Here is a 27,226-nt window from a genome sequence, read left to right as displayed (position 1 = left end):
TAAGGAAATGGGAGTGTGGATAAGATACTACTATGCCCAAACAAAACAACCACAATGGAACAAATTTATATGCCTACTGGTAGCTGACATCTTAATATGACAGAGAGATTAAGAGACTGTACAGTGCAATAAAAGAAATTGCTCAGATAGTTAATAGCAATGAAAATTTAATTCTTATGGGGGACTGCATTTTGACAGTATTAAAAGGAAGAGAGAAACAGTAGGAGAACATAGGCTGAAGGAATGAAAAGATTATGGGAAACCACATGGTAAGATTTTGCGTAGATCACAATTTAATAATTGCTGCAACTTGGTTTGGACCATGAAAGACGGTTGTACACACAGAACAGACCTAGAGAAAGGTTCAGATTAATGATATAATGGTAAGACAAAGATTTTGAAACAACACTTGAAACTCTTCCATGGCTGGGTGTATACTCCGAGCACAACTAATTTGTTATAAACTGAAGAAACTGCTAAAAGATATGAAAATAAGGAGAGGGGATCTATTAGCATATGAATGACTGAAAGGGAGCAAAAGACTACAATAGAAGATGAATGAGGAGATTTGGGGGCTGAAATAGTGGAGCATCAAATAGGCAAAATGACAAAGCCAATAGAAATTGTTCAATAACGAATCAGATATTTAATTGAAAAAAGGAGAAAAATATTAAAATACAGCAAGTGAAGAAAGCAGAAGGCAGTACAAATGCCTAAACAAATGAAACTGCATGGAAGTGCAAAAAGGCAAAGCAGAAATGACTAGAAAAGAAATGCAAAGCTATTGAAGCTTCCATGAATTTGTGAAAGATAAATATAATCTATAGGAAAATTATAGATTCCTTTGAAGGAAAGAGAAGCAGTTGAATGTATATTCTGATGTGATGAGATCCTGATCTCAGAGTGTGTACCAGTTTTCAGCACATTGTGTGATGCAGGTATTGTTCCAAGTTCCCAGGTATCTTCTGATCATGTAGTGTGACAAACTGTGCAGGATCAGCACACATTGCTGAAATGGTGCAATGCAGTCTTACTATCAGCACATGGCGACTTGCTGCACATCACTGTACCACAGACACGCGTACGGTGAACATTACATCTTGGAAACTTGCACCCATTTCAAACACAGCATGCCCACAATCGTTACATTGGTAACAATGCCACACAATTTGAATTTTGCCACTGGTTAAATGACAAAATTGTCATTTGCTTCCAGTATTACTATTCACCAATGAAGCTACATTTACACAGAATGGAACTGACAATGCACATAATAATCACTGATGGTCGCAGAAGGATCCACACACTGCAGTGGAAAACTAGAGAGCTTTAATGTGACATGTATGATAAAGCTCAGAGATGAATGAGTTAAAAATATGTATTTTGTCAATTGATACTTTGTGAAATGTCTGTTGTAATGCATATTAACAGTTGTACATGTGTAAATCTGACAATGTACTAAATAACACAGAAAATAAATACCAATATATATTAAATGTATTCTGCCTCCAAAACCATTCGGACTAGGTCATATGTGCATAGGAAGTTTTTTGCTTCAAATGATCCTTTCTGTCATATCTCTGAAAATTGCCCATTTTGACTAGGACACCCTATATAGAAGGGATACACAAATACTTGAAGCACAAATTTTATAAAGGGAAGCGGAAGTAGGTGACGATGAGACACGAGATATGGTGCTGCAAAAAGAATTTGACAAAGCAGTGAAAAACCTAATTCGAAACAAGGCAACAGGAGTCGATAAAAGTTTCTCTCAGAATTAATAAGCACCTTTGGAGACCAAGATATAACAAAACTATTCTATCCGGTATCCAAGATATGAGGCAGGTGAAATAGCCTCCAGTTTCAGGAAGACTGTAATAATTCCAATTCCAAAGTAGGCACATACCAATGGGTATGAATATTGCCAAACCGTAAATTTAACAATCGAAGATCAATCTGTGTTCTGGAGAATTGCAGGAACACACAAGGCAACACTGACCCTACGGCTTATCTTAGGAAGCAAACTGTAAATAGGCAAATACTTTAAAACTTAGCAAAAACTTCTGACAATGTTAACTGGAATAAACTCCTTGAAATTCTGAAGCTAACAAGGATGAAATACATGAAATCAAAGGTTTTCTATAATTTGTGCAGAAACTAGACTGCTATTGTTAAGAAGCAATGGACATTAAATGGAAGGAGTAGGGCAAAGGGAGTCAGGCAGGGGTGCAGCCTATCGCCAATGCTATTCCAACTGTACATAAGCAAGCAGTAAAGGAAACCAAAGAGAAATTTGAGAAGGTAATTAAAGTTCAGAGAGAAGAAATGAAATCTCTCTGAGGTTTGCCAACAGCATTGTAATTCTATTAGAGACAGCAAGGTCTTGGAAGAGCAGTTGATAAGAATGGATAGTGCTCTGGATAGAGGTCATAAGATGAACTTCCACTACAGTAAAACAAAACTAATGGAATGTAACTGAATTAAATAGGTGTTGCTAGAGAAATTAGATTAGGAAATGAGACACTAAACATAGTATATCAGTTTTGCTATTTGAGCAGCAAAATAAGTGACAGTAATCGAGTGGGAGGATATAAAATGCAGACTAGCAATATCAAGAAGAAATATACTAACATCAAAAATAAATTTAAATATTATGAGTTTGGAGTTTATTTCCTAAGAATTTTTGTCTTGTGTGTAGCCTTGTAAAGAAGTGTAAGAGGACAATAAACAGTTGAGACAAGAAGAGAATACAAGCTTATGAAATCTGGTGCTACTCTGCAATTAACTGAATCAAACTAGGGGTAAAAAATTCACACACAACCTCACTAGATAGTTGATTCAAAATGCCCCGAGATGCCAAGTAATTGTGAATTTAGTAATGGAGAGAGATATGAGTGTGCGTGGCGAGGGGGTGGGGGGCAGAGAGAGTTCATACAGGGAAAGCTAACAACAGTAAGCCTGTTCAAATGGATGTCGGTTGCAACAGTTATGAAGAGCCTTGCACAGTTGCAGCAGGGACTGCTGTATCAGTCCAGTGTTTGGACTGAAGACAACGACGGCACAGAGTAAATGCACTGTGTGGCTGTCAAAGAGGTGTCTAGAAGAGGTTGTAGAGTGAACAAAACATGTTACCCTAACTGGACACTAGTGTGCAACAAACAGTTACCTCATAATATAAACACAATTAAATGCTTTTGAACAGTTACACCAATTGCCATTGACAGTATTTTGCCATTTAAATTTTGTGTAATCTGATTTATGAAATTAAAAATAGCATGTTCTGAGGACAGACACTTTTGAAATCCAAACTGGGACTGACTAAGCAATGTTTTTTTGAGACAGGCATTTTATTGTTGTGTGTACATGATCTTTTCCAGACCCTTAAAAAGAAGGCAAGCAGTGAGATTGGCTGTTAATTGTTAATCTCTGTGTTACTGACATTCTTGTATCTGGGTCTGAGAACAGCATATTTCAGTCTGTCTGGAAATATCCCCTACGAAAGTAAAATATTGCATATGTGACTGGGGTCATTCTGTGTCAGTTCAACCAGAAAAAAGCATTTTCTCAACCACCATCTCAGATCTGAATTAAACTTAGGTTATTTGTTCTCAGTGCGGCAATAAGTAACCACACCAATCTTCAGGATTTTATCTTACTTTTTCCATTTTACGGCACTTTAAAGTTTGGAAATTCTGCTGTTTTTAACATTATGACAGCACAAAATGACAATTGTAATTATTTGGAAAAATAAATCACCATTTTTATTTTTTTGGAAGAGGTATCTTGAACAGAATGACCTCATCAACACAAATGACTGTGTCATACAAGCTAAGCTGCAACCACTGTGCTGCATTCTATGTAGGCATGACAACCAACAAGCTGTCTGTCTGCATGAATGGCCACCAACAAACAGAGGCCAAAAAACAAGTGGACCACCGCACTGAACACGCTGCCAAACATGATATTCCTCATCTCATAAGTCCATAATTCTCAGCATTCAGTGTTCGTTGCCAACATCAGCACAGCCTGTGGCATATGGATCCTTCCCACCAACACCAGCTTTTCTGAATTGCGCATGTGGGAACTTTCCCTGCAATACATCCCATGTTCCCGTAACCCTCCTGGCCTCAACCTTCATTAGTCGCTGTCCTCTCTCATCCAGCCCCCTCCATGATCCCATTCCAACACTACACAGCCGTTATTTCACCGCCACACCCAGTCTTTTAATTTCTTTGTATTTCTCACCTTTCCGCTACTTAGCCCCCCCCTCCCCCCTCCGCACCTTCTCTCCTGCCCTCCATCTAAACTGCAACACTTCACTGTCTGCCACTCCCACCATACTGTCCCTCCCCTTTACCTCCACCCAGTCGCCACTCCCATCATGCACTGGTGTTGCTGCTCGCATTGTGATTTCAGCTCTCTGAGACTGCAGATGCGTGTGCAAGTTGCGTTGGGGCGTGCACGTGTGTGTGTGTGTGTGTGTGTGTGTGTGTGTGTGTGTGTGTGTGTGTGTGTGTGTCTACGTCTACTGCTGACAAAGGCCTTAATGGCCGAAAGCTATAATTGTGTGAATTTTTTGTTGTGCCTATCGCGACTCAGCATCTCCGCTGTATGGTGAGGAGCAACTTTCCTTCTCTTGTATTGTTACATTCCATCCTGGATTTTCCATTGTTTGATTCAATAACTGGTACAATGAGACATATCCTATGTCATACACTTCACAGTGGTTTGTTGAGTATGGAAGTAAATGTAGATGTAGATTTAAGATTATATATGTTTCTGCCAATAAGCAAGTAGTCCACCACAGATGCTCAATAGCAGGATGTAGTTTCTAGGTGTTCAAGGAGAGGACACAGTTGCATTGTTCTGTTCTATTATTCTGTTTATCAACAGAATCATAAGTTTGAAAATAATGAATAATTTGTGAGAAGTCTGAACTGTTTTCCTAACATTAATGACATTTTTTTCAAGGATCTTACACATAGCAGTATTACAGATCTGTACAAAAATAGGATACGAAAATTATCTCTTAACTACAAGCTCCTCTTAATTGTATCAGTTCTCTCAGTTTAAATCAAACAATGGAAAATCTAGGATGGAATGTAACAATACTAGAGAAGGAAAGTTGCTACTCACCATATAGCAGAGATGCCGAGTCGCGATAGGCACAATAAAAAGATTCACACAATTAAAGCTTTCAGCCATTAAGGTCTTTGTCAGCAGTAGACACACATACACACACTCACATAAACACAATTTGCACACACGTCTGCAGTCTCAGAAAGCTGAGACCACACTCTCAGTTTCTCACCTAAAATGTGGGTTATGGTACAATAATAAGCAGCTCTTTGTGTAGCTTCTTAATGGTATCTCTGGTGGGGACTGATGACCTCAGATTTTAAGTCCCATAGTGCTTAGATCCATTTGAACCATTTGTACCTCTGGTTCTCATTGGAAAATTTTAGCTCAGCTAAATAGCAATAACTGTGCTGTGTGCCTTATGGGAGACTGCAAAGTTCTTGGATTTTCATGTCATTAAAATTTTGCTACAAAAACTAAAATGTTGTTGTTGTTGTTGTCTTCAGTCCTGAGACTGGTTTGATGCAGCTCTCCATGCTACTCTATCCTGTGCAAGCTGCTTCATCTCCCAGTACCTACTGCAACCTACATCCTTCTGAATCTGCTTAGTGTACTTATCTCTCGGTCTCCCTCTACGATTTTTACCCTCCACGCTGCCCTCCAACGCTAAATTTGTGATCCCTTGATGCCTCAAAACATGTCCTACCAACCGATCCCTTCTTCTAGTCAAGTTGTGCCACAAACTTCTCTTCTCCCCAATCCTATTCAATACCTCCTCATTAGTTACGTGATCTATCCACCTTATCTTCAGTATTCTTCTGTAGCACCACATTTCGAAAGCTTCTATTCTCTTCTTGTCCAAACTAGTTATTGTCCATGTTTCACTTCCATACATGGCTACACTCCAAACAAATACTTTCAGAAACGACTTCCTGATACATAAATCTATATTCGATGTTAACAAATTTCTCTTCTTCAGAAACGCTTTCCTTGCCATTGCTAGTCTACATTATATATCCTCTCTACTTCGACCATCATCAGTTATTTTACTTCCTAAATAGCAAAACTCCTTTACTAATTTAAGTGTCTCATTTCCTAATCTAATTCCCTCAGCATCACCCGATTTAATTTGACTACATTCCATTATCCTCGTTTTGCTTTTGTTAATGTTCATCTTATATCCTCCTTTCAAGACACTGTCCATTCCGTTCAACTGCTCTTCCAAGTCCTTTGCCGTCTCTGACAGAATTACAATGTCATCGGCGAACCTCAAAGTTTTTACTTCGTCTCCATGAATTTTAATACCTACTCCAAATTTTTCTTTTGTTTCCTTTACTGCTTGCTCAATATACAGATTGAATAACATCGGGGAGAGGCTACAAACCTGTCTCACTCCTTTCCCAACCACTGCTTCCCTTTCATGCCCCTCGACTTTTATGACTGCCATCTGGTTTCTGTACAAATTGTAAATAGCCTTTCGCTCCCTGTATTTTACCCCTGCCACCTTTAGAATTTGAAAAAGAGTATTCCAGTCAACATTGTCAAAAGCTTTCTCTAAGTCTACAAATGCTAGAAACGTAGGTTTGCCTTTCCTTAATCTTTCTTCTAAGATAAGTCGTAAGGTCAGTATTGCCTCACGTGTTCCAACATTTCGACGGAATCCAAACTGATCCTCCCCGAGGTCCGCATCTACCAGTTTTTCCATTCGTCTGCAAAGAATTCGCGTTAGTATTTTGCAGCTGTGACTTATTAAACTGATAGTTCGGTAATTCTCACATCTGTCAGCACCTGCTTTCTTTGGGATTGGAATTATTATATTCTTCTTGAAGTCTGACTGTATTTCGCCTGTCTCATACATCTTGCTCACCAGCTGGTAGAGTTTTGTCATGACTGGCTCTCCCAAGGCCGTCAGTAGTTCTAATGGAATGTTGTCCACTCCGGGGGCCTTGTTTCGACTCAGGTCTTTCAGTGCTCTGTCAAACTCTTCACGCAGTATCGTATCTCCCATTTCGTCTTCATCTACATCCTCTTCCATTTCCATAATATTGTCCTCAAGTACATCACCCTTGTATAAACCTTCTATATACTCCTTCCACCTTTCTGCCTTCCCTTCTTTGCTTAGAACTGGGTTGCCATCTGAGCTCTTGATATTCATACACGTGGTTCTCTTCTCTCCAAAGGTCTCTTTAATTTTCCTGTAGGCAGTATCTATCTTACCCCTAGTGAGATAAGCTTCTACATCCTTACATTTGTCCTCTAGCCATCCCTGTTTAGCCATTTTGCACTTCCTGTCGATCTCATTTTTGAGACGTCTGTATTCCTTTTTGCCTGCTTCATTTACTGCATTTTTATATTTTCTCCTTTCATCAATTAAATTCAATATTTCTTCTGTTACCCAAGGATTTCTAGCAGCCCTCGTCTTTTTACCTACTTTATCCTCTGCTGCCTTCACTACTTCATCCCTCAGAGCTACCCATTCTTCTTCTACGGTATTTCTTTCCCCTATTCCTGTCAATTGACCCCTTATGCTCTCCCTGAAACTCTGTACAACCTCTGGTTCTTTCAGTTTATCCAGGTCCCATCTCCTTAATTTCCCACATTTTTGCAGTTTCTTCAGTTTTAATCTACAGGTCATAACCAATAGATTGTGATCCGAGTCCACATCTGCCCCTGGAAATGTCTTACAACTTAAAACCTGGTTCCTAAATCTCTGTCTTACAATTATATAATCTATTTGATACCTTTTAGTATCTCCAGGGTTCTTCCACGTATACAACCTTCTTTCATGATTCTTAAACCAAGTGTTAGCTATGATTAATTTGTGCTCTGTGCAAAATTCTACTAGGCGGCTTCCTCTTTCATTTCTTAGCCCCAATCCATATTCACCTACTATGTTTCCTTCTCTCCCTTTTCCTACTGCCGAATTCCAGTCACCCATTACTATTAAATTTTCGTCTCCCTTCGCTATGTGAACAATTTCTTTTATTTCATCATATATTTCTTCAATTTCTTCATCATCTGCAGAGCTAGTTGGCATATAAACTTGTACTACTGTAGTAGGTGTGGGCTTCGTATCTATCTTGGCCACAATAATGCGTTCACTAAAACTAAAATAACATGGTATTAATGGTACTTACTATGCAATAACAAATCATTTTATAGAAAGGGGTGCAAGGGTGGAAGAGAGGAAAGGCGGAGCAGGGGTGACAAAACGGGCCACTTGAGGTTTAATATATGGTCTTAATATTGTTACCCTAGAGATGAATACACTAAGCAGATTCAGAAGGATGTAGGTTGCAGTAGGTACTGGGAGATGAAGAAGCTTGCACAGGATAGGGTAACATGGAGAGCTGCATCAAACCAGTCTCAGGACTGAAGACAACAACAACATCATTGTTACCCTTCATATTTTCTTTTTTTTCCCAAAAGCTGTTTCTGAAAACTAATGGTGGTTGATATAAGCATACTTATCAAGGGTCCAATTAACACACAAGAGTCAGAGAGAGAGAGAGAGAGAGAGAGAGAGAGAGAGAGAGAGAGAGAGAGAGAGAGAGATCGCTTTAGAGCTGGTGTCTACCATACCTTCCTCATATTAAAAATTCATGGCAGACTCAAATATGAATGCATATATTTGTCTTACGCAGACAACATCATGAAGTTATGTACCATCTCTGTAAAAATGTAAAATTTTTAATTGCTTCATGTTCTCTTGAATTTGAAGCACCTTTCGCATCTCACATAACAAAGTCAGCTGCATTATGAATAAAATCTTTCTGCACTCCATCTGTGACTGAAATAGGAAGAAACCCTAATAAGCAAGTACAAAGGGAAATACCCTTTGTCTTGCTTTCACAGTGGATGGAACAGTATAGAAGTAGATGCAGAAATGTGGGATTAATTGAAGTAAGTCTTTGATACTGCCAAATAAACTGTCATCTTTACGCCTAACCTGGGCCTCTGGCTACACTAGAGATTGGTCTGTCATCAGAACCTACATTCCAAAAACTAATGTATATGCTGATACAATACTATCAGTTTTCTGTTCTCTTTGTGCATGTATGACATCACAAGACGTCTTTATTAAGTCATGGATACTAATCTGACACGCAGTTTTGTCAGGTTCTATTCTCCATGAAATGATGACTTGAAACCGATCTTCAACAGGGATCCATTTTGGCCCTTACATATCAGATGGAAGAAACAACCTGGTATTGCAAAAAGTTTTAATGGAGAGTGCCTATGACTTATTCACATGGTTAAATGTTACTTACAGATGCCAAGCCAGAGTGTGCTGATATTGGCAACAAACACTGAATGCTGAGAATTATGGACTTCATTTTAAAACAAATGTTTTGTTATGAAATATTAGATTTACAAGGATAATTAATTTACTGAGTGGACAAGGGTACATATCAGAACCTGTCAACCAAAGAGCAGGAACAGTATTAATTATTTACTTCATGGCTGGTCGTTGCCAACATCAGCACACTATGCCGCCTCTGCCATTCAGTAAAATTTTATGAATAATCATTCTGTGAAATCCCAAATCATTAACAATTGTTTTACCTCTGATACCTACATAGGTCTGCCAAAACTGCATTTGTTAACACTATTAAGGGTGTAAATAAGCAACAGATTAATATGGAATTTAGAGGTAAAAATGATAAGCAATTTAAAAAGCTCTATTTGGATTGCTTTGTGCTTTTAGTACTCAGAGACGTGAACTATGGAAAATAGCCACGCATAATGAATCATAATTTGCCTCTAAAACGTAATGCTGAGTAAGGTGAAAAAAGAGGGAGAGCTTGCTATTCTGATTTCCTTCAGTGCAAGAAGGCTTAGAAAACAGCACCTAAATGTCTGTCTGTCATAGGATCAAGATTCTTCAGCCGGGAAGGGTGCACTATCACATAGAAACATTTACTGAGGAACTATTTAAGACTCTCGTGTGACACTATAGAGAAAAAATATTAACTTACAACGGTGAAAATTCCTCGTAGAGCCGTAGGTACAACAGAATGGTGATCTTTCAGTCTGTCTGTGAAGAATCTAAGAAGGAAAGAGAGTTCATTCTCCGTCAAAAAGTCACCTGGCAGCAGACGAAGAACGTCCACAAGAATTCGGACACCTCTCTCTCTTATATTGGGTCTTGTATCGGTCAGTGGATCATGAAGTCCTTCAACCACTTCCAGCAGGCGACTATGATGTTTTTTTATGTCTGCAATACACATATAGAGTATCAAAAACTAATCATTGACTAGCTAGTGAAGTACATTCGAAAGAAACTTTGTTGCTCTAGTCGGTCATTTCAACATTCATTATCACCTGCTGCAAGTTCACGACACGCTTTTCCCAAATTGCCGTCATCGCTCAATATTGCCGACAGTTTTCCGCTGACATCCATCACAACACGTGTGAAACTTAAAAGCGCTGTCTAGCAATTTACTTCAGCTTTCGTAAGAAAGCAACAACAGCGAACACTAACAGTAAATCCGTATCAGTTCATAACAAGAATACAGAAAATAAACACATTTTTGTATCATAAGAATCTTATTTATCACTTTTAATCGAAGACACAACTTCTGCCTAAATGTAAATATTCAAATCAAAGACACTGACGAAAACAACATACAACAGAGTCCTCTACATCACAAACCGTGAATTAAAACAGTGATGCGCAAATGTCGCTTTGTCAAAGAAATGGGTACGGTCAGAAAATGGTTCGCGAAGCATGCGAAATGCTGAAAAATATATTTGAAATGCCTTTAGTTAATGGGCATTCAGAATGGGAGGATGTATAGGAATTAGGAGGAATAGAGATGACGCCACAGAAGATATTTCAGGCAATATAACGAGGCCAAATTCAGGTAAACCTTATCTCCGTTACCTTAGCGAATAGAGTGTAATTTACAGATTTTGTAAATAATGCAAACGGAGCCCTCCCAGCCTGTAATTCTGTATCACGGCTATTAGAAATATTAACAGTAGATTGTAATTACAAGTGGTCAATAGGACATTATTGTACAATATTGTAATGGCATTGTTTCGATTCTGTCTGAAGGAAACACCCGTAAGAACCATCCCCTGTGTCATGAGACAATTCGGTGGAAGTCTGATGTGCCATTGACAGAGGGACAATTGCGAAGCAAAAGGGATGAGTTCTGGGACACAGCACCAGCTTTTGACGGCCGGAAGGAGATTTGGGATGCCTTACGAGCTGCAGCGGTAGCAGCAGAATCATCAGATTATGAACTTGCGCAAGCCATCCTAGATGGGGCGAACATATCAGTTCCTAATGGTAATACAATTTTATTTATTATGTTGTAAATATATGCTGGGTGAGATTGATCTGTATCATTAGATGAACTACAGTCAAGTACAACATTAGTCCAATTATGTCAATTGCAAAGTTTGATTCCACGAAATTCCTATATTGTATAGTAAAAAAAAAAAAATTAACCAAAGCATCAAATTCTTGTCAGTTTGTATACAGTTGTATCGTCCCACCTACCCCAACACACACAGTTAAGCTCACCTATGAAACTTGGTGATAAAACCTCAGAAGTAATACAATAACTTTTTAGTCATCCATACTTCATTTAGTGATGAGTTTATTAAATGTTAACCAGTCGCCACAGGGAAATATGTTAAGTCAGAGTATTATAGGCGTATAGCGCTTAGCTATAAGATTGTCGTGACCCAATTGTATGTTATACGGTGCAGGTTTTTGGAGATATGTAGAACTCTGTTTAATGAAATTATAATATATTAGTACCCAGAACAGTATCTGCAGTATTGCATTACCCCTAGTGGGAATCTTCACTTTTTAATGAACAACTTTTAAAGCCCTTTTGCCTTAAATGGTAAAATAAGCAAACTTTCCTAATCTACAGGGAAATGAATGAAAAATCATGTGTTGTCAGCAAAGAGAAAAAAGTAATGGTATGGGAAAATTCAGAAATTTGTCAACAGTACCACAAAAAAACTAATCCTTAGAGATCACAAAGAATTCAACTAGGAAATGGAAATAACATAATATAAATGAGCATTTCATACAGTCCAGTATTGTGTTCATAATTGTGTGCTTGCCTTATGATTTACGGTCCGGTTGCTTGTTCCATTGATCATATTCCATGATAAATGTCATGTGGAATGTGCCAACAGATCAGATACAGAACAGAACACATGCAAATACTAAAAAAGAAAGAAAATATCTGTATTGTTGGCATAATTTGTATCACATCAGGCAGAAGGCTTACCTACATAGTCTCTAATGTTATTGAATTTAGCATACGTCAAAATTCAGATGTAAGTAAGAAACACAATTTTTTTTTTGTTTTCTCCAAAAAAAAAATTCCTGCTTCAAAATACAGGCCTTCATAGATGACACTACAAACACCCTTTGGAAGATGTAAATTTCGAAACAGTTCTAGATATTTTGTTAGTTTTTTATTTAAAAGCAAATTGCTTTATGATTACAATGGTATCTCGGTTCGGACATATCTGACAAAAGTTCTTTTACTGTCACCTTTTGAATTTTTTTATAATTTACAGAATTTTTTTCCCAAAAATGCCAATCCAGAAAAGTTAGATTTTTTTCTCTTGATTAATATCCTGTAGCACGAAAGGAGAGTTTCCACATTTAAGGTTGACAGGATTTATTTTAAAGAATCATTTTTTTTAACTTTCAAAGGGTAATGTATGTCTTCACTGAATACATTTATTACTAATTTCTTTGTTACAATGTTTATTTCTATTGTCTTTGTTGCATTTATTTCTTTTCACTTTCATTGTTGCAGATATTTCTTACTTTGTTGTAGTTTCTTGTGTTTCTTCGTCTTGTTTGTTCATTGCAGGTTTCTGTATTGTAGTTGTTCAGTGCTAATTTGTTTACTGAAGAAGCATCTAAGAAATCTGAGGCCCTTCAGTGAGATCTGTGTTTTCGTGAGGAATTTACCAGTTGACACAGTTGTAGTGTGTTTTGTGAAAAGGACTGTTTGAAATGTCTTCTGTCTGGATCCACAGGAGAGTGAAGTGTGTTGACTATTTGCATATCGGTAAAAGAGTGATATGTATGACAAAGGGAATAAGTGCTCTCATTTGAAGACTGTATTACAAAGTGAAGATCTTCCCAGTGATGACTTTTTGTGTCCTAAATGTTTTGACAGAATAACAACAGTGATAGTATGTGAACAAGGTGAAGCCTCCCCACGGTGCAGATAATGTAGATTTTGTAATAGTAGAGGAAGAATTAAAAGTAGAGATTCCATCTTCAGAAGAAAACGAAACAAAGCACTCTTGCACCTCTTGCCAGGAATTGTTCAGAGCCACGTTCCATCAGGATCAAATTACATGCTAGACAAACCAAGAAATGTGAGGTCTGTAAAATGAGCCTTTGGAAGACCAGATCCCTATTATGGTCATCTTGTAGAGGCAGCTCAAGTTCAAATAGTGCAGTCATTTTAGCTGGAAGATAAATGATACTGTTCTTGCCAGAGTGCCAACAAAACACACTATAACTGTAACAGTTGACGGTCAGTAAGTTGTGAAATTGAAGAGATACACAACTTGCAGTATTAAAGAAACTTTTGCAATTTATAAGAGCAACTATACAACTTCACATATTGGAACTGTGTGTGGTGACTTTGAAGAACTTACTGGAGCACGTGACATATGACACCTTAGTTGGGTATGTGAAGTCATTAGTAGTCTGTTACGTAAAGTGAGAGACTTGTTTGTTTCAAGGATGTGTTAACTGCCCTAGAAAGGGAGGACTGTCTTTACAGACATTTGGCCTGGAAGACGTAGCAGATAACTGTGCAGAAATTACATGGGAGGAAAATAAACTAACTGAAAAAGACTGTTGACTTTGACAGTTTCATTGATGAACTTGGTAAATTCGTCAGTGAAAGCAGTAGCATGCAGCATCTGAAGAAATTGCAACACAACATTGCAGAAGTGAAAGGGTGTGTACAGGCTGTAGAACTATGTTTAGTGCTTCACTGTGATTTTGCTGAGAACTGGTCTGTAATCCTCCCACAAGAAGTATGAGGGTATTGTTGGAGTAATGACCAGGTTTCAATTTTTGCAGGAGTGACATATTTTCAATACAAGACCACAAGTGTTGCAGTTATAAGTGATGACACACGATATAACATTACATGAGTATGTCCTACATAGTCTGATCTACTTTGCGTCACGTGAGAGTGGGGGAGGTGAAGCCAGTAGTGACCCTTACGTCATATCAACTGGAGATTTTTTTTTTGTATACAAGTCATTCATTTCTAAATTTTATTAATTATTTGCAGAGTAAAGAATGTAATTATGTACAACATTTAATAAGTAATGAGTTTTAATGAGATAGATATAAATATGTTTTGACTTAGCAAATAACGTTGTTGCATTATGAATGATATGTTTTCTCTTTGCAAGGGGAAAAAACTTCAGTGTTGCTTGAGTGCGCAATCAAGTAGTCGTCGAGTGCGGATCTCCTGTAACTTTCATGAATGAGCATAGAATTGTTAATTTACTTAGGGTTCGCAGTTGATTGAAAAATTATTCTGGGGAACCACAGCCCGATTTTGGTGCAAACAAATCGTGCATGAATTCTCAAATATTGGTGCGGAGTTCAAGAAATGCGTCTGGATGTCGGGTGTTATCGTCGTGTGTAGGATTCAGTAACATTAACTGCAATTTATGGACATTAGCTTGATAATGACTATCAAAGACTTATATGAGCGGCATAGTAATCATCTTGATGCTTAAAGCAAGTGATAAGCAATTTACTGTTGAGGTTCGACAAATATTAATCATTGCATAGTCAGCTTGTTGATACGTTGCTTAGCAACTCATAAACGGACAGCGGTAGAATTATTGAAACGGTCTTTTACGTATTAATGACCACTACACACACATTAGAAACTAATTACTCTGTGAGTGACTTCTAGATTGAACGAGTTTTTTTTATTATTATTTATTTCAGCTAATTGGTATCAATAAACTTCTTTTGAGGTTAAAACTTTATCAAAGGTGTCGCGTTCATTCAGTTTTGTAGAGCAATAGATAGCTACGCTACTATTTATAGTTTTGAAAGAAAAGAGAGCACATACCTGTTTTTCTTTTGAAAAATGTTCATACTTCAGTTGTCAGACTTCTCAAACCAGAGGCACTAGTGATGCTCCCTCACAGTATTATGATATCGTGAACCACCACACACATGTGACCCCTTCTCACTACATTTCTGCATTGAAAACACTGAGATATAACTGCATTATGAAGAAGGAAGGAAGAAAAGGAATGATCAGTGAAAGAAACGGAGCAAAGAGAGAAGGGAGATCACGACGACATGACTCGGCACATGCTTTTCTAGCAGTGTGCAAAATTCTTCAACTGCAAACAGGGGGCATAGATGATGATCATTATTTCTGATGCTGCTAGCCATTTAAAAATCGTTACCAGCTATTTAAATTAAGTCATGTGTGCCAACTAACTGGGTATACAGTGCTACTGGTCACAGGAAGGGGCCTTCTGATGGTGTGGGTGCCTGCTGAAACATCATGCTACAAAACATAATCTTTCCAGACCAAATACAGTTGTGGTTCAGAATGCTGAAGTTTTTATGAGAGTCGTGGAATCTTACACATCCACAGCCCTCATTCTTTTGTCCAAAGAGAAAATCGAAAATTCCCGTGAGCAGAAAAAAGATGAATGGTCCAAACAAACTACTCCTGTGAAAGGAATTCAGAAGATGCACTTTTGGACTCGAAGTGATTGGTGACCTCATATTGCACACACTTTAAAGAGCAAGAAAGAAGAAATTTCTCTTTTTTGACCAACACCTCAGAAACAGCAGGATAATACTCAGATTCAAAACTTGATAAAGGGAATGTTTGTGGCGTGTGTGTATGACTGTGACTGGTGGATTGCAGAGATTATAGATGTCAGTTATGAGTTAAATGGAAATTGTAGTGAACTTCATGCTACCACATGTACCAGCTGCTGGACATAGGTTTCCAGTTGAAGGACAAGAACACCACCATCAGTTCTTATTTCCTGTTCACAGTGTTTTGAAGGTTGTAAGGGCTACAGTTCCTATTGGTTCAGCAGGAAGGCATCACTCTATGTCAAATGGCTAATTTCATTACAAAACAGAGTGCACGGAAGTTTTATAAATTGAAGCCTTTAAGTTTTTGGACCTTTCTCATCTGTTTTGGAACCATTTAAAATGCTTGAAAAATGAGTCTCTTACTCATTTTTCAAAACTAAAATTCTGTTAAATAAGGCTAGGTTTCGATTTTTATAAGTCTGTTATTTGATAATGTGGTAATAAAACAGGTTTTATGTATGGCAAAAATTTCAATTGTTTATAAAACCTGTTCAAACTAAAAGTGGAACTATATAGTACGGATCAACATTGAAAAAAATCAAAATTTTATGGATTGACATTTTTGAGGGAAAAAAATCCATAAATTATAAAAAGTTCAGAATGCTATAGTAAAAGAACTTTGACAGATGATTCCAAATTTAGGATTTCCTTGTAATCATAAAGCAATTATCTTTCAAATAAAAAAACAACAAAATATCTAGAACTGTTCCAGAGATAAAACATTTTTAAAAAATTCCCAAATTTGCATCTTCAAAATGGTATACGCAGTGCCACCTTTGGAGGGCTATATCTCGGAGCAGAATTTCGCTTTGGAGAAAACAAAAAAATACATGGTCCTTACTTAGTCCTTCATTTTAACATATGCTAAATTCAATAATGACCGAAGCTATGAAGGTAAGATTTTTTCCTAGCCTGCCTGAATTGTTATGGACTATGCCAGCTGATGCTGCAAACGCCCAAAATTGCCACCCCCTTCACCCTGCCTGCACTGTGTTTAACGCATCTTGCTGGCCTGCGTGAATCTTGCACCCTGTGATGTTGTTTATAGTGTTTACAGTTCCAAGAGCTACTTTTTATTTGTTGTGTGGTACTTATATTGCCAGAAAGAAGTTCATTGAAAGTTATGAGTGGAAAAGTTCCCCACCATTCTCTTTGCCAGGGTATTGCAGTAAGAGGTCATTTGAAAGAAATGGCTTAGGCATTATGTGCCTACTTTGGACTAAAAACTGTAGTGGGGGGCCTACTCTCTCCTCTATAACAATGTAATCAATAGAAATGCTGCAGATCTGAACATAAGCTAGAACACTGCTGTGAAGATTGACAAAGGAGTGTTAGAAGAGAAATAAAAGGTAGCTTAAAAATATCAGTTTAAAAATCCTTGGGGAAAAAACGTTCTGTGGATAAATCAGTGGTCAATATAGATTCCTTTACTAAGGATGTGGTTTGTCGTCGTAATTGTGATTATTTTCACAGAAAGGAAAATTTGACTCGGCAATTTATTGGTCATCCTTAAGAAATCTGTCTTTTTCAAGGTGAACACATACTTATTTCTCATTTCATTAAACAACAACAGTGACACAAAATAAATATTCAGTTATGGAAAGACCAAGCCGGAATAATGACAATGTTATGAAAAGGATAGGTCACTACTCACCGTATAGCAGAGATGTCCCCGAGTCGCAGACAGGCACAACGAAAAGACTACTAAACACACAAGCTTTCAGCTGGGAAGCCTTTTTTCTGAAACAGACAACATCACACACACACACACACACACACACACACACACACACACACACACACACACGTACACACGTTCATGCAAATGCAGCTCTCACACACTTGACCACTGTCTTTGGCTGCCAGATCAACCCCCCCCCCCCTTTCCCTGTTACATTCTAGAACTGCATTGACTCACTTTCTGTGGGCCCCGATGTGGTCTTTACTGCATGAGGTAGTTATTCAGGCTTTTGACAGGTGGCCACATTAATGTGACCGGACAGTGTAGTAGTGGTATAGATACAGATTTTTGTGCATGATTAGTTCTACTTTTCAAACCTTTTCTGTCCTTATAAATTCATTTGTTTGTCATTTTCAAGCACTCTTGTTTTACTATGCATGAAAAACATACAAAATGACAAGTTATGCCTGCATCAGACTAGTACGTCCTTTCAGATTGTTTACGATGTTATAAAAAGATTCTTGTTCAGAATAGTATTTTAGTTGATATTAATGCCATCTTGGATACTGTCTGGAAGTAACAGGACCACTATTCCATTGTTAACTGTTATAATATTACATCAGTTCGTTAGAGTTCTGTGATGTGCCAGGCAGTTGTACAATAAATCAGTTTTAACATATTTTAAGATTTATTTCACACATTATCTGATTGTATCTTAAAATTAAACTCTCTAAGGAACATTTTAAGCCCATAAAAAATTAGACTAAAAAAATTTTACACTGGTCTCTCCCCTTAATACTTACCAGTGTGGACTTAAAATGTGTATAAAAATTATGTAGTGTGTGCATGATGTGGAGATTTATGCTGTCTTTAGATTTCCCTTCTTGTTATAATACTGCAGCATGCAAACCTGTTAAAGATGTAAAATACATATTGCTATAAAATAATCAGATACATAAAAGATGCATACTGGCATGGTTCATGGTTGCACATTGCTTGTACCTGTGATTTCATTTCCAGTCACAACTGTGGAATAAATTTTGATATGGACAGATCTTATTCACAGATCATTGAAATGAGTTTGTATTTGCAGGTTTCTTGACTGAATGCTATGATGAGCTTGGCACTCGTTACCAAGTGCCTGTGTATTGTTTGTCGTATCCCATCAACATTGTGAAAGAAGATAATGGTAGAGATTCCCCAGCAGAATGCTCAGGTAAAATTTCTTTTATATAGCCTGTGAAGTATTTTGTGTACTAGTGACAGTGTGCGTCCTGAATGTGCTGCAGCAACATTTTATGAACATCACACTGTCAGAAGAGCAACTGTGAGACATTGCTTGTCGCAACTGTGTCGATCAATAAACATTTTTGGTTGGTGCTTGTTGCAGTACATAACATTGTACACGTGTATCAATTTACAAGACAAATTCGGCTTCAAATATCTAAATCCTGGAAGCTTTGTCAGCCATGTGTTGGACTTCACCCATAGACTTGTTTCATGCAACACTTCCTGCTTGTCTATCTTGTGCTAATCTCTTCATCACTGCATAACTAATTCAATGTACATCCATTTGAACCTGCTTACTATGCTGAAACCTTGATCTTTCTCTACAGTTTTTACATCCCACCAGCCGACTTGCCCTTGATGCCTCTGGATGTGTCCTATTAACTGATCCCTTCTTTTAGCCAAATTGTACCATAATTTTTTTTTCCTCCCCAGTTCCAGTCCAGTACCATCTCATTAGTTATTTGAACAACCCTCTGTATCTTCAGCATTCTTCTACAGCACCGAATTTCAAAAGTTCTCTTCATCCTGGACAGCTAATTGCCCACACTTCACTCTTTTGTAGAAGACTACTCTCCAAATACATTCAGTAGATACTTCCTAACACTTAAATTGATATTCGATGTTAAAAAAAATTGTTTTTTTCCTGGAATACTTTCCTTGCTATTCCCAGTGTGCATTTTAAATTCTCTCTTCTCTGGCCGCCGTGAATTACTGTAGTTAACAAAACTCTTGAACTGCCTTTAGTATCGTCAGTGAAGCTGCTGACCCCTGATTTTTTAAAATAAATGGTTTAAAAATTCAACATTAGGTTGTAAAGCCTTTATGGCCGAAGAAGCAAAAGCTTTGTTTTTCATGCATTTTGATGTATATGTTGTTGTATCTTCTGAAATGTCTGTCATAAAATAATAATATCTAGCATTGCTTTCAATGGTAAATGTGTAAAGTGCCTGCAAACTATGTTGTGAATAGAGTTACTAATAAAGAAGTAATAAATTTAAAATCCCATATGTGATGCTTGATGCTGAAGTTTTATTGCATGAACAGTGAAAACATAGTAAGCTGTTGCTCCACTTACTATCTGTGTGTGTGTGTGGGGGGGGGGGGGGGGGGGAAGTTTCAAAAAGGCTTGAAATTATATAAAAAGTGGGTTAGAAGTCGTCAAGTACTCTCATTCTTAAATATTGGACAGATGTAGCCTGGGTAACATGTGCATCACACACTATAATTTCACTACATTCCATTACTCTTGTTTTACTTTTGTTGTTCATCTTTCAGAGTCTTTTTGACATATTCTCCATCCCATTCTACTTGTTTGCAAGCCCTTTGCTATCTCTGATGGAATTACATTGTCATCCGTGAAACTCAAAACTTTTATTTCATCTCCCTGAAATTCAATTTCCTTTCAAAGTTTCTCCATGATTTCTTTTAGTGCTTTCACAATGTATAGATTGAATAATATTTAGGATAGACTGCAACCCTGCCTCACTTACTTCTCTATTACTGCTTGCCTTCCATGCACATCATCCCTTTATTGCACTGTCTGGTTTCTGTACAAGTTGAGAATAATCTTTTGCTCCCTGTACTGTATGCTACTACCTTCAGAAATTCAGATTATGGTTCCCTGTCAAAATTGTTAAAAGCTTTCTCTAACCAGCAAATGCTATAAACATAGATTTGCTGCTCTTTAACCTATCTTCTAAGATCAGTCAAATGGTCAGTATTGCTTTGCATGTTCTTATGTTTTGCTGGAACCCAAAGTGATCTTCCCCAATGTTGGCACCTGGTATTTTTTCCATTCTTTTGCAGATACACTGATGATGGGAAATAAAATCGCAACACCAAGAAAGATCTGCGTGACATAAACAAAAGCTGATAGGCATGTTTTTATACCTGAAAGATGATGTCTATTCAAATTTTACACAGTTCACATAAGAGTGGCACTAGTAGCAACACTGCGAGGATACAAATCAGGCTTGCTTCAAATATAGCCTTTAACAGTCATCACTGTTAGTTACTTTGGAGATTGGACATATTGAATTGATACTACTCAATAATGTCTTTAAGGTGACAAAGACACCATTGTCAACACCTCACTGTGTTAGAACGAGATCTTGTAACAGGGCAACGAGAAATTAAATGTACCTTCTGTGATTTGGCGGAAAGACTTGGCATAAATTCAGCCATTGTTGCTGATTACTGGCAGCAGTGATCATGAGAATGCAAGGCGACCAGGCTCCAGATGGCTACTGACTCTAGCAAGAGGAAAGACGATAGTGTTCAGTGTACAGCTCTAGTGCATTATACTGCATCTGCAGCAGTAATTTGAGCAGAAATTGGCACATCAACGATACAATAAACAATAATCAGTTACTTCAAGGACAGCTGCGAGCCAAATGCTCTCTCCACTGACCCCAAACCACTGCCATTTGCAACTTCAGTGGTTTCAACCAAGAGCACATTGTAGGATAGGGTGAAGGTCTTTTGTGTTTGCTAATGAAAGGTGGTTTTGCCTCGGTGCCAACGATGGTTGTGTGTTGGTTAAGAGAAAGCCAGTTGAGGGCCTACAACCAACCTGGCTGTGTGGACCTACACCTGAAGTTAAGGTGTGGGGTGTGATTTCATACGACACCATGAACACTCGTGGTTATCCCACGCACCCTGGCTGCAAATTTGAACATCAATCTGGTGATTTGACCTATTGTGCTGCCCTTCACGAACACTATTTCAGGGGTTTTTGCCAACACGATAACACTCACCCACATACTGCTGTTGTAACCCAGCATGGTCTGCAGAGTGTCGGTGTGTTACCTTGGCCTGCTTCATCACCAGGTCTGCCTCCAATCAAGCACATATGGGACATTGTATGGCGAGACTGCCAACATCATCCACAAACAGCATTAACCGTCCCTGTATTGACCAGCCAAATGCAACAGGCATGGCACTCAGTCTCACAAACTGACATCTGGCACCTGTACAACACAGTACAGGCACAGTTGCATTCAACATTCTGGCGCTAACCCTGGTTATTAATGTACCAGAATGTCACATTTGCAGTGGCTTGTCTCATGTTTACCTTAATCTGTGACCTTGAAATTTTAATCACCTAAGTATGTTACCTAGACAAATGTATTCCCAAAATTTCATTACTCTGCATTAATTACCTTTTGGTGTTACAATTTTTTTCCATCAGTGTTAATTCGCGACAGTATTCTGTGACAGTGACTGATAAAACTGATAGTATGGCAATATCAATGCCTGTCAGCATCTGCTGGTATTGCAATTGTAATTACTACATTTTTCTTGAAGTTGGGGGTTGTTTCAGGGCTCATAGATGCCTTTGAGGAGGTGACACGTAAAGATGGATATGTTTCCTTAATGCAGTTTTTCACGATCAATATAAAACTTGTTTCAGGCATACATATAAATGAAAATATCATATTGCAATGAGAACAGGGAAGGGGCTAGATGGGCAAGGACATTGACTAACGAAGGTTAAGGCCAAGAGGGTTATTAGAATGTAAGAAATATTGCAGGGGGTTCGCACCTGCACAATTCAGAAAAGCTGGTGTTGGTGGGAAGGCTCCAGATAGCACTGGCTGTGAAGCAGTCATTAAAATGAAGAACGTCTTGTTGGGTGGAATTCTCAGCAACAGCTTGGTCCAGTTGTTTCTTGGCCACAGTTTGTTGATGGCCATTCATGCGGATAGACAGCTTGTTGGTTGTTATGCCCACCTAGAATGAAGCAGCTTAGCTTGTAGGTTACATGGCTGGTTTCACAGATATCTCTGCCCTTGATGGGGTGAGTAATGCTTGTTACTATGGCAGTGGTGGTGGTGGTGGTGGTGGGAGGTGGTATGGGATAGGTCTTGCCTCTAGGTCTATAACAGGTATATGAGCCATGAGGCAAGGAGTTGGGAGCAGGGGTTGTGCAGGGATGGTCGAGGATATTGTGTGGGTTCATTGGACAGCAAAGTACCACTGTGGGACGGGTGAGAAGGATAGTGTGTAGGACATCGCTCATTTCAGGGTATGGCAAGGTTTAGTCAAAACCCTGGTGGAGAATGTAATTCAGTTGCTTCAGTCCTGGGTGGGACTGAGTCACAAGGGTAATGGCCAGATGGTGGGACTTTGGGAGCAGTGGGTGACTGGAGAGATAAGGCATGGGAGATCTGCTTTTGTACAAAGTTGGTAGGGTAATTAAGGTCTGTGAAGACCTCAGTGAGACCCTCAGTATATTTACGAGGGGGATACAGCTGTCATGGACAGCTAGGCTGTATGAAAGGGACTTCTTGGTATGGAATGAGGCAGCTGTCGAAGTGGAGGTATTGCTGGTGGTTGGTAGGTTTGATATGGACAGGAGTACTGATGTAGCCATCTTTGAGGTGGAGGTCATCTAGGAAGGTGGCTTGTTGGGTTGAATAGGACCAGGTGAAGCAATTGGCAGAGAAGGTGTTCGAGGTTCTAGAGGAATGTGGATAGGGTGTCCTCACCATCGATCCTGATCACGAAGATGTCATCAATGAATCTGAATCGGGTGATGAGTTCAGGATTCTTGTTTAGGAAGGATTCCCTTAGATGGCCCATGAAAATAGGTTGGCATAGGATGGTGCTAGGCAGGTGCCTGTAGCCATAGCCATGATTTGTTTGTTGTTAATGCCTTCAAAGGAGAAGTAATTGTGGGTGAGGATATAGTTGGTCATGGTGACAAGGAAGGAGGTTGTTGGTTTGAAATCTGTTGGGAATTGAGCAAGGTAGTGTTCAATAGTGGTGAGGCCATGGGCTTTAGGAGTGTTAAAAAAGTGTAAAGGGAGGTGTTATCATACAGGGTGTACACAACCCGGGAGATCTGGGAAAACCCGGGAATTTTGTCATCCAGGAGGAAACTGGGAAAAACCCGGGAATTTTTTAGAATTCTGGGAATTTTTCATTGTTTCAGTTTTCAGTTAAATTATTGTAGTTTTGACTGGTAAGAACCGATACTCTGACAATGGATATTGCTGTATCCCACTACTGCAGAATAATACTTCAACAATAAAACATAAACGAGAGAAAAAACGAAAATAACTGAAATTGCAAAGGAAATAAGTCATATACGACGACGACACAGTGCTCATACAAGTGTCTGCCAACAGCAAAATGTGTCAAAGGCTTTAGGAAGACTATGCAATGCTTCATAACAACAAATTACGTCCAATCAGTGTGAAGTCACAACTGTTTACATTAGATTTGTTTTAGAGTTACGAGCGGTCTCGTGCACATGCGCAGTTGAGTCTCGTTTGAGTTGTAGATTCTCCTGGTTCTGGCTACAGGAATGTGGTTGTTGGCTGTGCAAGCAGTCACAACAAGCAGCTAGATGGTACCGGCAAAAGGGGGTGCCAAATTCATATTCTTGAAGAAAAATAAACTTTCCACAGACAAAAGGGGACGGGGCTATACAAGCTAAGCAGAGTAAAGCCAAACAAATGAATGGCAGTCTCTGTCTGATTATGTGGTTTATTGGGTTTGCGAATGATCAGTGTTGTTATAATTGCTAGCAAAATCTATAGATTCAGACTACCAGACTGGAAATAAACGACTGACAGGAATAACAGGTGAGAAAGATTACGTATTATCTGCTTGGTGTATCCAAGAAAATGAAATTTTGACAGAAAATTTTTGGCCAGATCACTATACTAGTAAGGACGAGTTGTACAGTCCCCGACTAGCAGACACTTAAGTTCTATTTTGGAAATAACATGGAAAATGTGTTGTACGAACACGTAATAGTGCCTAAATGGAAAATAATTGTGGGATAACTAAACCTGTGATTCTGGCAGGGTTAGTGAAGTTAATCGGCGAACAAATGTTAACAATGGCAGGAATAGCTACAGAGTTGGTGATGACAGGATTGTTTGTTAGAACACAAATTATGGAAGAATAAGACGATTCCAAATTTATATAAAAATTTCGTAATTCTACTTTTCGATCTCGTGCTGGAGAAACTGGTGCGTATGAATGAAATGTGAAACTATTTCCTAACATAAAGCTTTTTGCTTGTAGTTGGCCTAATAGGCATTTGATATTGGTACTTCATGAATTATATTTTGTCGTGTTATAAAAATGACCATTTGTGCCAAAACAGTGTCATTTATTCAGTGTGTGTTACAAAATTGCTGCAATATTAGAAAGGCCTATTTTGTTTTAGTTAACAGACAGTGACAAAATAGACGTAATCAGATCAAGAAACCACACCAGTCTTGGGTATTATTCATGTTAACAGCTTTTTCAGTATTAGATAATGACATTTCGATTTTTCATGTAGCAAAACATTTGATGAACATTGATGAGGTAATAGATTCTTCCGCAGAAAGGAATGCACGCCATGTAAAGCTGTAGCAAGATTAGAGAGAAAAAATGCTTGGAGCTAAGGATTGAAGAAATGTGTAATTTCTTGCTTATCCCTTGTCTTTATTGGTTTTATGTATCCTATACTTAATTTTATATCACACAAAACAGCACGTTATTAACTAATAGGCAATAAAGAGTGCAAATTTCTTGAAGAGTTCTTGTTCTCCCGATTACAAATAATCCCATCCGCCATTAATTGTGAGTATTTTTTTTTTTTTATTTTTAATATTGGAGCAGGAGAGGCACCACAGGACATTTCAATTTCCGCTGTCCTGAATATAGTTTGATGGAATCCATTACAAAATATACATGTTTCAATCCCATAGAGCGAAATACATTGACGTGCGATAGAAAAATGCTTTGTGAAGAGGCGTGGCACTGCAGTTTGGCACACTTAAGACCAAATAATATGTGTTAACATTTCCTCAAACACGTATGTTTCAGACTTTTCAGAAAGATGTGCAATTCAAGATGAACATATTTTTGAAAATTCAATTTTTTTAGCATTGACCCAGTTTGCAAATATCATAGAACCGGGGCTGATACACAGATCAGTCTGAGTTATAACGGGTAGTCTCCATGTGACCCGTGTTTACGTTTAGTGATTTTGCTGTTTCCCCCTCATTTACTCTCACATCAAATGAAAACCAAACGGATATCTGTGGCCGGGAGCTATGAAGTGAATTAAAATGCATTCACATAATTACGGAAGGCTAAAGTATGTCATTAGTTTCAGATTTTATTTTATTTCCAATTTTCTGACAGTCAAGCATTAATTGCCTTGCGGAAGAATGAAGTTATTTTTGTCTGTTTGCTAAAGAAATTCGACTTTTATAAACTTTTTCCGTAGAGGCAATCAATGTATTTGAAACGAAATGTTTAATTCTACAGTACTGGCTCGTTTCAACTGTTTGTTGCATTTCAAGTGCACATTTTCATCTTCTAGCACATATGGCATTTTTCCGTAATAAAGAACCAAACATGATATAATGCAGTATTGGTGCTCCAAGAAAATTTACATCCTGAAAAACCACACTGAAAAGCTTAATATCAGATCAAGGTCTACTTCATTGGGAATCTGGACATACAAATGTGCACATTTTAGTATGCACTTTAAATGTGCACATTTTAGTATGGTTCACGAAATTCCGATGCTCTTGGAGTATCCTCTGATGTCTTGTTTCTTTTATGCCATAATGTATGATCTTTTAATATTTTACACGTACATACATACGGGCTTCCTACATCATGATAGCTGCGCAAGCGCGGTGTCGCCTGTTATTTGCGCTCTCTGGCAACGAGAGCCTATTTCTAACAGGTTGCGGTAAAATATTGCTAATGGTGGTTTGAGAAGCTTTACTTTCAAAGTAAATATCCTTTTATGTAAGTTGAACTGTGTGCTAGAAGGTACCATAAATTTATTAAATCACAGAGCGTTTGACTCTCATTTAAAAATCAACTCTTTGATGACGAACCATTTAGAAGAATTTCAAACCCTAAAGATCAGACATTTATGTCATTAAAAATTTTACTGGCACATTTGTATGATATATCCTAAGAGTAACACGCGGAGAAAAGATCAACGTTATAATAATATATGTGAAAGCTTTGCTTTTATTGTATCAACACTATGTATATTAATTTAAACTATTAATTTCCCTGTTTGTGTGTTCGTGCTACTCAACAGTGATGTTGATGTTGACTACATGACGTGTCCTGTGCTCTGAATATCCGCTGCCATCGGCTGGCGAGATCACGTGACATGATCTATGAATGGCTTACAAACACGCATCGCAATCTTGATTTCAATGATTTGGAAAGTAACATGCGGTGTTTGATGGAATTCCAATGTATAATTTTGTAATACAGGGTGCGTTCCGAAAGTAATGCAATTATTTTTTTTT

At 38.2% G+C, this 27,226-nt stretch overlaps 2 protein-coding genes across 2 annotated transcripts in view; one reads left to right on the top strand and one right to left on the bottom strand.

The window, feature by feature from the left end:
- The window catches only part of LOC126359133 (MMS19 nucleotide excision repair protein homolog), a 224,822-nt gene extending 214,116 nt beyond the window's left edge, over positions 1–10,706 (bottom strand). The window contains exons 1-2 of the mRNA XM_050007606.1: positions 10,405–10,706; positions 10,059–10,297 (exon numbers count right to left, since the gene is read on the bottom strand). Coding sequence (XP_049863563.1) covers positions 10,059–10,297; positions 10,405–10,483 — 318 coding nt within the window. The 5' untranslated portion in view covers positions 10,484–10,706. The remainder of the gene's footprint in view (positions 1–10,058; positions 10,298–10,404) is intronic.
- Positions 10,159–27,226, top strand: part of LOC126359149 (ubiquitin domain-containing protein 1) — a 59,674-nt gene continuing 42,606 nt past the window's right edge. The window contains exons 1-3 of the mRNA XM_050007607.1: positions 10,159–10,946; positions 11,141–11,377; positions 18,739–18,861. Coding sequence (XP_049863564.1) covers positions 10,865–10,946; positions 11,141–11,377; positions 18,739–18,861 — 442 coding nt within the window. The 5' untranslated portion in view covers positions 10,159–10,864. The remainder of the gene's footprint in view (positions 10,947–11,140; positions 11,378–18,738; positions 18,862–27,226) is intronic.

The sequence above is a fragment of the Schistocerca gregaria genome, chromosome 1, assembly GCF_023897955.1.
Source record: "Schistocerca gregaria isolate iqSchGreg1 chromosome 1, iqSchGreg1.2, whole genome shotgun sequence".
NCBI classification, from domain to species: Eukaryota; Metazoa; Arthropoda; class Insecta; order Orthoptera; family Acrididae; genus Schistocerca; species Schistocerca gregaria.
The sequence above is the reverse complement of the archived record's forward strand: the minus strand, read 5'-3'. Positions and strand labels throughout refer to the sequence as shown.